Source organism: Channa argus, chromosome 13, assembly GCF_033026475.1.
Source record: "Channa argus isolate prfri chromosome 13, Channa argus male v1.0, whole genome shotgun sequence".
In the NCBI taxonomy this organism is placed as follows: domain Eukaryota; kingdom Metazoa; phylum Chordata; class Actinopteri; order Anabantiformes; family Channidae; genus Channa; species Channa argus.
The window spans coordinates 22396665-22412092 of NC_090209.1; the positions used below are offsets into that span (position 1 = coordinate 22396665).

The window sequence follows — 15428 nt, forward strand, 5'->3', positions numbered from 1 at the left end:
TTGTGGAAATGTATAAAAAGCTGGCACTTTTTGTAACTTCTAATCTTCAGCTTAGCATTAGTCATTTCCACAACCGCCTAAAGGTCAACTAAAAATGAAATACCAACTGAATAACAGTCTTAAATTTGTCTTTATGCATATGTTGTATGTTCCTGTTGTTTTGTCTTAGATATTGCTCACACCCGTGGTCCTCTAGATGGCAGTCTCTATGCCCAGATAAAGAAGCGCAGAGCACCCGGCTCTGGTTCCCTCACCTCGACCAATGGGAGCAGCCCGGGAGCCGGCCTTGCAGAGGATAGACCCGATCATCTCCTCGCTCAAGGCGTTGACTCTGTACTTTCCGACCATTCCATCCATTTGAAACAATCGTCTCTCCATCCCGACCGCCAAGAGGAGCTCATTCGTCCACCACCTCCAACCAGACAGGAGCGAGAGGAGCTTGAACGTCTTCTCGGAGGCATAGAAGGAAACCAAGATGGAGAGCGTGAGACCGCTATCTTGGATGATGGGGACTCCTTGCCCTCAGAGTCAACTGGGACACTGAGGCTCAGTCGATCCTGTTCCTGCCGGGATGGTTACCGCTCCCAGCGCTGTGCCGAGCCTGGCTGTGACCGCACCCTCCTCATGCCTAACGGTTACTGCCTTGATCGGGCTCCTGGCACCAATGGGCACCATGGGGCGACCCCTTCTGCCAGCCCCAGCCCAGCTGCTCCTCCGTCACACATGGATCTGTGCCAGCATTACAGCCCCCACCCCCACCAATCTCTTCCACCTCCAGACTTGGTTTGGGACCGCCAGTGTGGCCCACCGCACTACCTACACCGCTCCTGCTCCGAGCGCCCCGCATCTCCACATATCTGCCCATACCCATCATCAAACGTTACCGCTCACTCTCACAACCACCCGCATCACCACCCTCTGTCTGTTCAGGGTCGCCTCTGCTGTCGTGAAGATGACTTCAGCCCCTACCATCACACTCCTACAGCCCACCACCACCCCCATGCACACCACCCAAAACCCTCCACCAGCCCGCCCTACCATGATATAATGCTATTGGATGGTCTACCGGCATCTGGCTGCCCTTGCAGAGACTGCAGCATTAGGAGAGAAGACTCAGCGGCCTATCACACCTTGAGGCTGGACCGGGGGGACAGCTTCCACTGGGACAGAGATGGAGAGCTTCCCCACAGGGAGATGGGGCTTAGGAGAGCCAGAGAGGCAGAGTTGTCCCGAGGGTCAGAGCTCCACTGGGAGAGGGATCCTGGGCTGAGGCGAGGCAGAGAACTTTCCCTTCACTGGGAGCGAGACAGGGAGGCCAAGCTGCAGTGGGAGAGGGACAGAGACGACTATTGGCACAGGAGGACTACCGTACCCTCATATGGCCCCCAGGGTCATGATCTCCCAGCCTTCACATTTGACCCCCTGCCATCAGGTCACCCCGCCTATCCAGAGGCTTCGAGGTCCCATGCTCATTCCCACCTGGATCTGAAGTACAGCAGCAGCAGCAGTGGTTACCAAACACCCCACCAGGTGTGCCCCTGTTCACCTTACCAGCCCTCGCCATCTGAAAGCAGGGGCTACGCCTCAGGCTACCAGTCCGAATCCACGTCCCCTCTCCCTCCTGCTTCCTCCATGACAGGGCCCTGCAGCCATAGCAATGGGCAAGCAGAGCATAACCACCATCATCACCATCCAGACTCACAGCAGTCATACGGCTCTGACTCACACACTGGTGAGTCACGTTAAAACAGAGACATTCATAAATGTGTTTTCCTTTAACGGGAAATAAAACCTAATCAGCAACAGCATCCACTGAAAATTTGTGCATAAATCGACGAATGCCTTACCTCTTACACTCACCACCGTCATCTTATCCCGAATATATAATTGTTACTTTTTGTAAATGTTTTCCATTGTTCCCGTCCTTTCTCAGATGGTCTTCGTAGCTCGGGAGAAAGCGTTGGCTGGAGAGATCATATTACCCAAGGATCATTTAAAAGAGTCCACAGAGACGGCCACGCCACATGCTCTACCCCATCTGATATGTCTGGACCACCCACTCCTGTCCACACCAGCAGCCCTCTATGCAGACAGGAAAGGTATAAACCTTTCTTTTATTCTTTTACAACGTGAAAGAGTTCTGCTGTCGAGCTTCTCCTCCCTGTCAGGGTGAAAAAGATAATGGCAATTAACATTTCAGCTGAAACACAGATAAATTATTATTACTGAAGCATTTTGCCTGATCTATGCTGACATCTTTTTAACTAAGAGATAATAAAGAATGTACAAATTCAGGATCTCTGGTTTAAAATTAGAATTTACAGTAACACTCACTTCTGTCTATTGAAGCCCCAGTCCAGGAGGGAGAGAATATGAGCTTCGGACCACGGACATCATCAGCAGTGATTACGAGGCTTCCCAGCCTCCAGACGGACACTATCGTGCTGACAACAACGCCCAGGGATCCCCTGATAGCCCAACAGTCAGCACAGCGTCTTCCTCCTCACCGCAAGACACCAAAAACACACAGCCGCACACAACCACACCTTTACAAACCGAGCCCCACAACAATTGCACTGCATCGAAGGACTCGTCCCCTACAACTGTCCAACTGCAGCAATGTGGCACGGACATGTCCTCAGCTGCTTCTTTTGAATCTGTGACGATATCCACATCGAACCAGGGGAACCAGGGACACTGCCAGGCTCAGTCATCCCCTATCCACACCTCACCTGCACCAGATACACACTCCCATCCTGGCCCTCTCACTGTCCAGACCCCCCATCCTTCAGAGGATTCTGCTCTACCTTCCACTGTGCCACAGGCTGTGTCCCAGCCTCAGAACCAAACTCAGACCCAGGCCACTGGTTCTGTAGGACCGATCCCAGGACAGGTCAACGGATCTTCCCCAACCAGGGAACCTAAGCCTGAAGCCCCGAAACCCACCAACACTACCACTTTCCAAGGCCCTGTGTCTCCCACCGCAGCTTCATCAACATCGTCGCCCCAACTTGCGTCCAGCAGCATGGAGGGTTTACCTGTCTTTGATGCTCCTGTTCCTGGGTTTTCCACCTTGGGTAGGAGGCTGATGTTGAGCGGGCCTGACCCCAGTCTTCCTAACCACATTCAGCAGCATGGACCCCCGCATAACCACTACCCGGCCACAGAGCACAACGTTGCTCTGGAAACCAACAAGAGGCACTGCTACTCCCCTCATACTCCTCAACTCCACCCATCCTCCTACTCCAACTACTCCACAATCTCCATCCCCCTTCCTCACCCCCAGCCCCCTTTGCCAGAGAAGCACCACCCGCCCGCCCAGTCAGGTTCCCCCAGTGATGAAGCGGGGACTATGAGGCCAGCTGTGAGCCAAGTGTCGCCATCCAACCCCAGCACCAACCATCATCAGCACCATGTCACATTCTCCCCCACTGTGGGTGAGATTGCGCCCCCTGCAGCTCAAAACGATGACGTGTCCTCCGTGGAGCCTGATAATGCAAATAGAGTCAGTGTGAAGTTTGTCCAGGATAGTTCAAGGTTCTGGTACAAACCTAGCATCTCCAGAGAGCAAGGTAGGTCTGAAAGGGTCATGCTCATTGCTTTCTATGTTTATTTCTTTTAGAAATACCAACATCAATCTGTGTGATATGATCAAATACTTATTTTTTTTTTTTTTTTTTGGTGGGGGGTGGAAGGATTAAACCTGATAAACTTTCCTAACATTTTGATTGTACTTGACTGTAGCAATTGCAGCTCTGAAGGAGCGAGAGCCAGGAACCTTCCTGATTAGAGACAGCAACTCTTTCCAAGGGGCCTACGGCCTGGCCCTGAAGGTGGCTACGCCTCCGCCTAACGTTAACCACAACAGCAAGGGTAAATTATTGTTTACATCATTTAGATGCCTATTCCTGTGACATTTTACGTCTTAGCAGTTGCTTTGTCCTTGGTCGACATTGATGTTTGCCACTTGGTAACGGTACATTTCTGCAGTTGCAGTGAGCGACCCTCTGGAACAGCTAGTCAGACACTTCCTAATAGAAACAGGCCCTCGAGGAGTCAAGATTAGAGGATGCCAGAATGAGCCCTATTTCGGTAAGTTGTTGTTCCCCAGTTGTCAGGATACGTCCGTGTTGTAGGATAAATAAAGTTTACACTTAATTCTAAGTAGGGTCATTGAGAACAGGTTTACTTGTTTTCCCCTTTAGGTCATGTAAGGTATTAAGGTTTTAATGTAAGGTATTTGTACTGTTATGCCTCTGTTATCCACAGGGAGTCTGTCGGCATTAGTCTACCAACACTCCATCACACCCATCTCTTTGCCCTGCACGCTGAAGATCACCGAAAAAGGTTGGTACTTAATTATTGCGTTGGTTTAAAGAAGTGCACATTTTGTTTTGCTAAATTAAAATCGTTGTCTGGTATAACTGAATCGGATTTCGTTCGTCTCCATGTTATCAGATCTAATAGGAGAGTTGCAGGAAGTTCAACCGGTGAGCAACATCAGCACAGCTGCGGATCTGCTGAAGCAAGGAGCAGGTGGGTTCTTCACCCAGTCCTCTACCTCCTCAGACACGCTGTTGTGCTACAGATTTGATGTTCTCTCATGTGATCTGTCATCTCATTCATCACCTCCCTCTTTCTGTCCTTCTGCCCTCAGCTTGTAACGTCCTCTACCTGAACTCAGTGGAAACTGAGTCTCTGACCGGCCCACAGGCCATCTCCAAGGCAACGGACGCTACCTTGGGTCGTAACACACGACCCACAGCTACGGTTGTGCAGTTCAAGGTCACATCGCAGGGTATCACACTTACCGACAGTCAGCGCAGGTAAGAAACATCCCGCATCCACCACCTCGTCATTATAATTGAGTGATTTGAAAGCACTTTGGTTTATTTGTACCGTGTATTTTTCGTCTTTCAGGGTTTTCTTCAGGAGACACTACCCAGTGAACAGCGTAACGTTCAGCAGCATCGACCCCAAAGACAGAAGGTGGGCGAAAACACAAAATCTGCAGAAATCTTAGACGAATAACCAGTCAGCCAGTAATTAATCGCAACCATGATCATCCACTGCGTTAGCATGAATCTGTGTGTCTGTTTCATGACTTTATTTCTAATGAAGATGCGAGTTTGCATGTGAGACAAGTCCTTATGATTGCAAGCATGCCGGCTGTGGCTGCAGCTACATCAGCTCTTTAAGCAGCTCTGCCTGTGTGTCTGCCTCTTTCTCGGCTTTAGGTGGACTAACTCAGACAACACCAATGTTAAGTAAGTGCTCCGTTTGTGTTTGGAGTGTGCGCATGGGTGTGTGTATTTTTTACGGGTGTGTAGGTTCAACCATGGCTGAGAAGCCGATGATGTTATTGCCTGTGCATGCCATTAGACTGCGTGTGAGCCTTGGCAAAATAATTCCAGCAACCATGATTTAATAATAAAAAAATAATAATAATCTTACATGAGCCCTGATTATGTAATACTAATTAATCCACTGTAGATAACTGAGTTTGTCTAGAAAAAAAAGCAAAGTATTGGCACAGTTACCTTCTTTTTACTACCTTTCACGCTCATTACCTTTTCAACATGTTTTTTTTTCTTCATCTTTCTTTCTCTTCTCAGGGTGTTTGGTTTCGTAGCCAAGAAGCCCGGGAGCTTGGCAGAGAACGTTTGCCACTTGTTCGCAGAGTTGGACCCCGAACAACCTGCCTCCGCCATCGTCAACTTCATCAACAAGGTCATGTTGTCGCAGTGCAGATAGATGGTGACGGAGAGGAACGCAACCATACGTGCGGCGTATGAGTACTGACAGTCGTTTCCTGATGCCAGTGTGCCTGTATTCTCTTCAGTTTGAGCAGTGACATTCATGTTATCACTGCCAGTTGATAATGATCAACTTCATTCAGGAGGCAACTTGTGGGGTTTCATTTGTTTTTTGCCGTGTTGTAGGAAAATATATTGTTACACTACATTTGACCTAATATAATAGAGTAAAAATGTGATGGACACAAAAGACAAAACAACATTTCGTATTCAAAGAAAGCCATGATGTATAGTGTCACAATTCCTCCAAGGATGAGGAGGCTTTAGAGGAAACTTCAGCAATCTGCAATGGCTTTACAAAAGACGGTTTCTACATCTACAGAAATGTGTGGGCGCTAAGTTTAGGCCTAACTCGAGGTCATTATCATAAAGAAATCTCCATTTTCTTATAACTACAAGATTGTCAGGGGAAAAAAAACTTTTTTTAAAGTATCAAAATGCTCCAGTGATGGTTATCTATATATTCATGGATGCAAAACGCTAATAACTTATGTGCCATATTAAATGGTGCCATTTGCTAAAATGTAAACAAACTGTTTACATCATACCTAGTAATGTCGAATTACATTGCTTGTAATTTCTTTTTAATTATAAGCTTGTTTTAAAATAATTGGGGCAGGCTGTGTAGAACGTAACCAAAAGCATAATGCAGTGACATACCAATCATTTAACTCATATTTGATTGAAAATTGTACAAACAATATATCAAATGTTAAGTAAAAGAAATGCTCATTTTAAATGTGATGACAGTAACACGATTGGCACTGCTAATGAGACAAATTTTTATGAATTTTTACCCCGAGACATGTCCCCATTTGATGTTTAACTCTGGTTCTGATGTGTTGGAAGCCGAGCAGGTCAGCCCAGAGGTGAACGGAGCCAGATGACAACCAGCTTTGTGAATGTTGGGATGACCGTAGACTAAGCAGCTTCATGACGCCGGTCCCCGTCTGAACCATGGTTTAAAAAAAACAGATTTTATTACCTTGGTCAGACTCGTGTCCGGTCGAACGATGAAAGCAGCTGAGGAAGCCAAGCAGACTGTATAGAGCGGTTACAAAGAGCATCTTTTGTTGCACTGTTTGAAGGTAACAAAGCCCTTTAAAGGTGCAGCACGTAGACGTAGCAGGATTTAAAAAATAGCAGCTGTTTATATTTTGTATTGTTACATATTCCCTTTTTTGTTTAAAAAAAGTGACCAAAGCCCTGATGATGTAATTTAGTTTCTATATGTAGAGATGTTCAGGTAATGTATATACATTTGATTACAATTGACAATCACACTTTTTTTTTTTCTTTCCCCCCCCCTCACTCACGTACACAAATAATTGCAGCGAGTGAGAGACTTAACGCTCCAATGAAAGGAAACAAGAATGTGAGGTTTTAAAACTTTTAACTAGAGTGTGTGTGTGTGTGAGTGTGTGAGAGAGAGAGAAAGATGGAGTGGAATGCGTGTGTTGAGGGTTTGAGTGCTGAAGAGTGTTAAGGTAAAAATGTTGGGACAAGGAATTGTTACGTGCAATTTTAAAGAAATGTATGTGAAATGGGGGAATAAAGCTAGACGGGAGGGGGAGATGTGTAAAAACATGCGAAACCAAGACAGTGGCCTGTAGACAGATGTACGTAACCAAAGATGAAGCACTCTTGTATTAATAAGTTTTTATCTAGCTATATTTTTGTACTTATGGCTTCTTGTATTTTTACTATGCCTTTATTTAGCGTGTTGCCTTGTTTGGTTTAAAACAAAAAACTAGAAAAACACTACTTGTCTTACAGCGATAATATATTGTGGTCTGTTTTCTTGTTGATCTCTATATTGTGTAGTAATATATTTTCACATCCAGTTATAGGACAGTGTATGAGACATTAAAAGAAAAACATTTGTTTCTTTGAAAAGATTATTATGCTATTTTGTATGCAAAAAAAAAAATGAAGACCAGAATTAAACTGAAATGATGTGGTACCTAAAATACCTCCGGCTCAGTGTTTTTTTGTTTTTTTTTTGTTTTGTTTTTTTTTAAGGGTTAATATTTATATACCTGAAGCTAATTATTTCATGATTAATCATTTGGACTTTTACATACCAGGACTACAATCACATCACCAACCAGTGTCAGCAAAACAGTTTTATTTATTTATTTATTCCCTTAACTTTTTTTAGAACCAAACCCAAGCACAAAAAATATATTGTATTTTTAAAACTTGTAAAAGCTTTCAGTCATAAATTTACAAACAGTCCTTAAAAAACAAAAAACAAAAAAAAAGGCATAACAATTGTGTGTTTTCACACTGTTTCCATTGGGACACTGACCGTATGGCAAAAATATACAGAGGAAATACTACAGTGAAGAGTAAGCTGAAAAACACTTATCAGTCAATCCCTAGAGTTTAGGGGTCGGACGTTCTCCATGAAATCTGAAATAGGTGCCCAGTAAAACAGATGAAGGATAACTGTGTCTATTATGGTCAGTCTGAGAGAACAACTGGTGATTATACCTAAATATATGCTTTTGCAGATGATTAACAGCTTATACTGAATCATGTACTTGGATCTAGAAAATTGTTAAGGCACTGGCTTTGTCTTTCTATAGCCTGACGGAGCATAAATAGCCGAGAGCGAGAACGTTAGTGAGTTAGTGCAGATCTCATCAGCACATGAGCCTCACTAATAAAAGTAAATTAATTACAGTCTGAGAACAATGATCCTCTGTGGTTCTTGTCTGAGTTACAACCCGACACCAAAAGTGTGCATAGACTTGCAGGTAGGCGGCCTAGAAAAATACAAATCTGTTAATTTGCAAAACATCTGTGATATGTTTAGCGTAAAGACGTCATAAAGAGTTAAATAACACAGCATCGTCAGTGTTTAACAATATGCCCGGTTTCACTGTGCCAATAAACACAATTACCACGTGATCCCTTACATTCAAAATTAATAGAAAACTCAGCAGCTTTCAGTCGACAGTGTAACCGTAGCAAAAGCTATTCAAGCTACGCTGAAGGCTTTGAACAGCAGGTGACTAATGTCATCTCTTCGTTGTTAGTTTGGAATTCTAGCCATGTCCTTTTTTTTAAAGAAAGGCCTTTTCTTTGGCATCTGCCCTGTTTCCAAAACAGGGTCATGGGGCAATGACTTAGTTCATTCGCTAGCACATGGAATTAATCAGGTCACGAAGGAAAAAAAAACCCACAACACCCCTGTTTTAAACTGCAATTTCAGATGTGATGAGTTCAAGTGCACAGAAGCTCCATTAGGACAAGGAGAACAAAAATCCAACTGCTGCAAATGACAAGAGAAGGTTTTAAATCAATCCTGATGTTAAAGTCAAAGTTAATGAAGCTATATTATCACTTGCCAAACAACCACCACAGCAACAAAAGAGTTTGTGTGTTGAAAACTTAATTACACTCCCTCGCTCAGTGTTCCAGAAAAAGCTTCACCATTCAGTGGCACAAATCAACCGCAATCTAATGTTACCAATTCTGTGTGAGATTAGAGGAAAGGGCCATTTGGGGGGGGGGTTTGTTTGTTTGGTTTTTTTTAATTATTATTACCAGTAGTTTTGTCTGCAAGACTGATGAAACGCCACTCTGTAGCTTATATTAACCTCTCCCACCTCCTCGAGGTACGATCCAATTCTTCCCACGCTGCGTGCACCCAAAGCAGAGCTGGACTGGAAGATGTGGCTGTCAGGGTGGGTGGACAAAGAGCTGCCTACGAAGCTAAAGAGTCTGGTGGTACGTGGTATTGGAACCGCAGTCAATGTAGCGAAAGGCCTCGAGGCTGTTCTGGGACGTTCGCACCATGTAAGAGGTTTTTACAGACGTTCTGAAAACAGGCAAGCGGAGAGAGAAATGGATTTCAAGCTGCTTCGCCCAACAGTGCCTGTCACAATTCATTAGCACCAGATAAAAAAACGCAGGACCACAGAAATGATCTCAACATGGGTTTTCCTGCTGCTCCCTAGTACTGTATTTACTCTTAATAACTCACTACTAAGAATTATAGTCCTGTGAGCTGCAAGTAATGGTGAGAATGTCATAATACTGAGGAAGTGGTTGATCTGGAAAATGCTTACTGCCAACACATAGCAAAACTGAATATTTGCTGAATACATGTGGGCTTAAAAGCAAATGTCATGATGACGCAGTGGTACTGCACGTACACGCAGTTTCGTTATTATCTACAGTGCATCCAGAAAGTATTCACTTCTTCCACATTCTGTTGTGTTACAGCCTTATTTAGAAATTGATTAAATTCATTATTTTACCCCATAATGACGATGCAAATGAAGTATGTTTGAAATCAAGTTTATTTTAAAAAAGAAGTTGTTTTTTTTTTTTACAACTATTTTTGGGCAGTTTCTCTCATTCTTCTTTGCACAGCCATCTTTGCAGAGATGTTAAATTGGGTCTAGTCTGGCTTCTGGCTGAGCCACTCAAGGACATACAGAGTTGTCCCATGGCTACTCCTTTGTCATCTTGGCTATGTACTCAGGGTTGTTGTCCTGTTGAAAAATGAATTGTCTCCCAAGTCTGAGGTCCAGATGCTCAGGAACAGGTTTTCATCAAGGACGTCTCTGTACATTGCTGGATTCATCTCTCCCTCGATCCTGACTAGTCTGCCAGTTCCTGCCGCTGAAAAACATCCCCACAGCATGATGCTGCCACCACCATGCTTCACTGTAGGGATGGTATTGGCCAGGTGGTGAGCGGTGCCTGGTTTCCTCCAAACAAGACACTTGGCATTCAGGCCAAAGAGTTCAATCCTTGTTTCATCAGACCAAAGAATTTTGTTTCTCGTGGTCTGAGAGTCCTTTTGTTAGGCTGTGATGTGATTTTACTGAGGGGTGTTTTCTGTCTGCCCACTCTACCATACAGTCCTGATTGGTGGAGTGCTGCAGAGATGGTTGTTCTTCTGGAAGGTTCTGTTCTCCTCTCTCCACAGAGAAACGGTGGAGCTCTTTCAGAGAGACCATCGGGTTCTTGGTCTAAGGGTTCTGACTAAGGCCCTTTTCTCTCGATCGCTCGGTTTCCCCGGCCGGCCCGCTCACTCTAGGAAGACTCCTGGTGGTTCCACACTTCTTCCATTTACGGATGCTGGGGGCCACTGTGCTCATTGGGACCTTCAATGCTGTGGAAAGGTTTCTGTTCCCTTCCCCAGATCTGTGCCTTGATTTACAATCCTTTCCCGGAGGTCTACAGACAATTCCTTTGACTTCATGTCAAAACCAATGTTTGTGCTCTGACATGCACGGTTAACTGTGGGACCTTTATATAGACAGGTGCTTTTCCAAATCTGGTCATCAACTCAGTTTCCCTCAGGTGGACTCCAATCAAGTTGTAGATACATCTCAAAGATGATCAGTGGAAACAGGAGGCACCAGAGCTCAATTCTGAGTGTAATGGCAAAAGCTGTGAATCCTTATTTACATGTGATTTATTTTCGTGTTTTATTTTTAATAAATTTGCAAAGATTTCAAACAAACTTCTCTCACGTTGTTGGTATGGAGTATTGTTTATAGAATTTTGAGTGAAACAATGATTTCGGAATAAGTCTGTAACAGAATAAAATGTGGAAAAAGTTAAGCACTGAATACTTTCTGGATGCACTGTATAAACTGATTTTTTTTGGGGGGGGGGACTCAAAAACACACCACTTGCACATTGCTCATAGAATTTTTAGTCGCTGAGTTTTGCTATTGTGTCATGTTTACTTCATTTCAGTGGCAAAAAAGTAGGTGAACCCTTAGAAACAAATACACTATTGTAGCATCTAACACACAAATCATTGTATTGTTCTAGTCCACACTGTATGCAGAATTCAAGCAGTCATAATAATAGTTGGAAGTAAAAAAATAAAAAATAAATAAAATATTTGAACCCCTAGGCTAACTACTGCAGAAGTAGAGTGTTTTCAAGGAAATGAGATTGTAGGTGAGGGTTTGGGCTCAGAAGCCCAGTGAAGATGACTCAAAAGGAAAAAGGGAAGTGAGTAACACCTTTTAAAAAGTTGGTGGGGGATTAATGGCTGTGCTGCCGTGTGTTTAGCCCGAAATATTGTATTATTATTATTGTAATACAGTAAGATCTTCCTTCTTTGACTAAGGATTTTTCTGTTAGCTAAAACAAAGTACTTCAAGTCATTGCTTGATCATCAGCTAAAAATGCTGTTTGCATGTTCAGGCACGACTAATGATCACATATTACTTTCTATGTTTTGGAAGCAACAGAAATAAAAGGAAACATTCCTAAAGCTACTTACTGCATTAATATGACGATGTTGTGGACCTTGATGCTGGGCATGGTGCAGAAAGCACTGAAAGAAGAAGAACAAAACAGAAACGGGTTTGGATTTTTAATCGCCAACTGTTATAAAACAGCTGAGTTTTACAAACACAAATCCATATATTAATCTATACAAACCCTCTATGATGCTTAAAGAGCCATTGCAGAAATATGACACGTCAGAGTTAGTTCGCTAGTCACAAGGAGAACTACTTAAACTTTGAAACCCATTGTGTAATGTCTACTATGGCTCTGAGGAGAGATCTGAGTCTGATGGCTTCTCTGAGACTAAAAATGAATGATGCATGCAAGTGTCCCTAACACAGGAGATGTGTGCATTCAGAGGGGTCTAACAAAAGATGCAATCGAGTTGCATTATAGGAAATGTAAGCGGCTATCTACTACTGAACCACTGAAGGATCCTTCCAAGTCGGTAAGAGCTCACTGCTGAAACAAAGATCTCCGCGCTCCTCAGTTCGATTCTGTGTTTCATCATAATGGGGACAAACTGTGTGGATCAAGCTCAAGTAAAGAAACACACTTACTAGACGTAGGGCGCACTGCTACCAATCTCCACACTGACCGTGTAGTTCACCTGCAGAAAATGGACACAAAAGCGGGGCTTAATGTGTTGAACTGAACAGGAAGTGACTGAACGGCAAACACACATAAGCAAACCAGCTGTTAGATGCTGATATTACGCAAGGTGTGAAAGGGTTTTTGTTCCGTTTAAGGGGATGGGTTAGGGGACAGACAAATGTCAACAGGCCTATGCGCTTCTTTTCTAGAAGTCTCTTTTGTGTTTGTGCAGCAGAGCCAGGAGCTCCTGTTCAAAACCGCGTTTTTAAGGTCAATTTTACCGAACCTGACTCTCGCTTAGTGGTAAGATGGTGGTGACGTTGTTCAGCTGCTGAGTTCCGATCACCGTCTTCATGTAAAGGACCTGGCAGCTCACACTCTGCACCAGCACTGAGAAGAAGTTTGGATTGCTGATGTTCAGCGTGCTCTGAGAAAAACAGTAAATAAGTAGGACAGATGAAAAACAAAATAAAAAGGTCATAAACACTGTTACGCAACATGATATGCAAATTCAAACATCAGCCATTAACAGGAAGTTAATGATGCTTTGTTTTCCTCGTTAGAAATTGTATAAACTTGTTTGTATTCTGTAAAGTTTCTAATGTGTCACAGGGGATGATTTTGTTGTGGTGGCACATTTTCTGTTGATAGATCACTTTGGATATAATCTGGATTAAAGAGAAACAAAGTTGGACCCTAACACTGCTCTGAACCTACAGTAAATTAATCCGCGTTTCTTAGCAAAATGTTCATGATGTATCGTATGTTCTGCTGCAAGTATGAGAGAAAAAACCTACTGTCATGTTCATCAGAACATTCAAGTTGACGTCATCGAAGCGCACGGTCACCGTGCGTATCCCACCATCGACCACCACCACCGGGCGAGGGAAGAGGAAGAAAGCGACGAATGAAGACACCAGGAGGCACAGCACCACTGACAGCCCCACATACAGCTTCCTACAGCAAAACAAACACAGAAAGAAATGTACACTCCATACAGTAAAACCGATCTTAAATGCACCACGAAAGCCAGGGAACACAAGAGAAAGTTTTGCTTGCTTACGTCCTCTGGGGCTGCAACCTTTGGTCATTGTATGGGATCAATGCAACCAGTTCATTCACTTGATCTGTCAGAGAAGAGACAGCGAAGATCATTTAACGTGTTTGTTAAAGTGTCTGCTTTTAAAAAAGAAGACTAATGACCTGCTGCGAGTACAGAACCTGCAAATGCACGAGCACTGCATCCTAACAGAGGCCGTAGACGTACACAAGCTCACTATTCAAGGCAAAGTTCAGCCATTCGCAAAAGTTTAATGAAGAAATCCAACGAAACAACTAGAGGTACAAGTACCACGTCAAATTCTCTACTCAAGTGCAAAAGCACATGCTGTAAAATGTACTTTCAGTGCACAAGCACACAGATTCCACCCAGACAACAAAGTATCACAGACAGTTTTTAATGTATCTGAGAAATGGTAAAGTCCGAATCTGCTGCTAATCACTTGGTGTGGTGCCAGGATATGTTTATGTCTTATTTTAATCCATAAAAGTGCATCATAATGTTTCAGGCTAGTAGACTCTGGATTAGTTGCCTAATCTTAACCCGAAAAAAGTAATTAGTAACTAAAGATGTGTAAATGCAGGGGGGTAAAAGTACAATGTTTTCCTCCACTGATTTCTAGTAGAGTAAACGTAAAAGTAAAATGTCTAATAGAAATACTTCACTAAAGTACAAGTGCCGAAAAAACGTGTATTAGTACAACACTTAGTTAAATCTTTAGCCTTAAATACGATGTTTGCAGACTCACCTGAAGGTATCCGTCCAGTGCCTTGACATGTTGGACACGTTATGCTGTCCTTGCCGGTGAACTCCACGTATGGGAACTCGGCTATGTCCTCCCGTCTGTCATGCCCGTCCAAAGAGTCGTTATCCGGGTCCTTGTCCCCTCCTCGTCGCTGTCCCTCCGGCAGCAGTAGCAGGGTGCTTTCGCTTCGAGACCACCGCGTCCCCATGGCGGCTAATCTCGGCTGTGGATGGGGAAGTGCGGCTTTCTCATCGACTTTCGCCGCCCGTCCGCAGGTTAAATGCGTGAGCAAGCGGACCCGGACAAAGGCCCAGTTTGTCTGTCAATACAGAGCAACAGTGTCTGTCAAATAGGCTGACTGTCAAACTGCGGTTAACGTTAATGTGGCGGAATCGGGACGGCGTCCTAAAGCTAAATCAGGTCGTCTGCTGACAGACGTTGTACGGGTTAGCTGTAGGCTAGCGGCGACTGTAAAGATCTGTCACGTCAGTTCGCCCGAAGACACAAACTGTACTTACTGTTTAGTGAAAACAAGTCCCCGCTGCCATCACAAAGTCGTGTTTACACCTACTTCCTGTTGACTGTTGCCTTCAAGTACTCTTGCGTGCGACTCTTGCATTTGCCAACACCGCATGGGCCGCTTCGGCCCGTTGCTGCGTACGTCAACGTCGCCGCCATATTGGACCGGGCGAGACTAACCTAACTATTAAGTGATGGAAAAAAAATAAACAAAATCCGCACATACAAATGAAAAGGTGGGACACTGAAAATACAATTTATAAAATTAACGAGTGTTAATTGTAAGTGTTGTATACATATTGGAATATAAATGAGATAAAGCAAAGATGGTAGTAAACAATAAACGGTGTTAAACAGCAGTATAAAATATTTAATACAAAAAAGTACAGTGTAACAAAGACAAATTAGATTAGTAACCGAA

The 15428-nt window shown here is 43.8% G+C and overlaps 2 protein-coding genes across 9 annotated transcripts in view; one reads left to right on the plus strand and one right to left on the minus strand.

Annotated features, from left to right (window-relative positions):
* Positions 1 to 6214, plus strand: part of tns2a (tensin 2a) — a 40578-nt gene extending 34364 nt beyond the window's left edge. For 6 of the 8 annotated variants that reach the window (XM_067528317.1, XM_067528318.1, XM_067528319.1 and 3 more), the window contains 11 exons: positions 170 to 1732; positions 1934 to 2099; positions 2350 to 3572; positions 3745 to 3873; positions 3991 to 4092; positions 4270 to 4347; positions 4459 to 4536; positions 4658 to 4826; positions 4921 to 4989; positions 5238 to 5267; positions 5616 to 6214. In XM_067528317.1, coding sequence (XP_067384418.1) covers positions 170 to 1732; positions 1934 to 2099; positions 2350 to 3572; positions 3745 to 3873; positions 3991 to 4092; positions 4270 to 4347; positions 4459 to 4536; positions 4658 to 4826; positions 4921 to 4989; positions 5238 to 5267; positions 5616 to 5754 — 3746 coding nt within the window. In that variant the 3' untranslated portion in view covers positions 5755 to 6214. The remainder of the gene's footprint in view (positions 1 to 169; positions 1733 to 1933; positions 2100 to 2349; positions 3573 to 3744; positions 3874 to 3990; positions 4093 to 4269; positions 4348 to 4458; positions 4537 to 4657; positions 4827 to 4920; positions 4990 to 5237; positions 5268 to 5615) is intronic. The other 2 variants (XM_067528320.1, XM_067528324.1) reach the window with 2 other exon arrangements.
* Positions 6215 to 7927: 1713 nt separating this feature from the next.
* tmem106c (transmembrane protein 106C) lies at positions 7928 to 15163 on the minus strand. The gene is made up of 8 exons (XM_067528326.1): positions 15007 to 15163; positions 14492 to 14807; positions 13747 to 13810; positions 13481 to 13640; positions 12970 to 13110; positions 12650 to 12699; positions 12082 to 12135; positions 7928 to 9645 (listed from the first exon to the last, which is right to left on the minus strand). The coding sequence occupies exons 2-8, from the start codon at positions 14694 to 14696 to the stop codon at positions 9540 to 9542; spliced, it is 780 nt and encodes a 259-aa protein (XP_067384427.1). The 5' UTR covers positions 14697 to 14807; positions 15007 to 15163; the 3' UTR covers positions 7928 to 9539.
* Between the last annotated feature and the right edge of the window lie 265 nt (positions 15164 to 15428).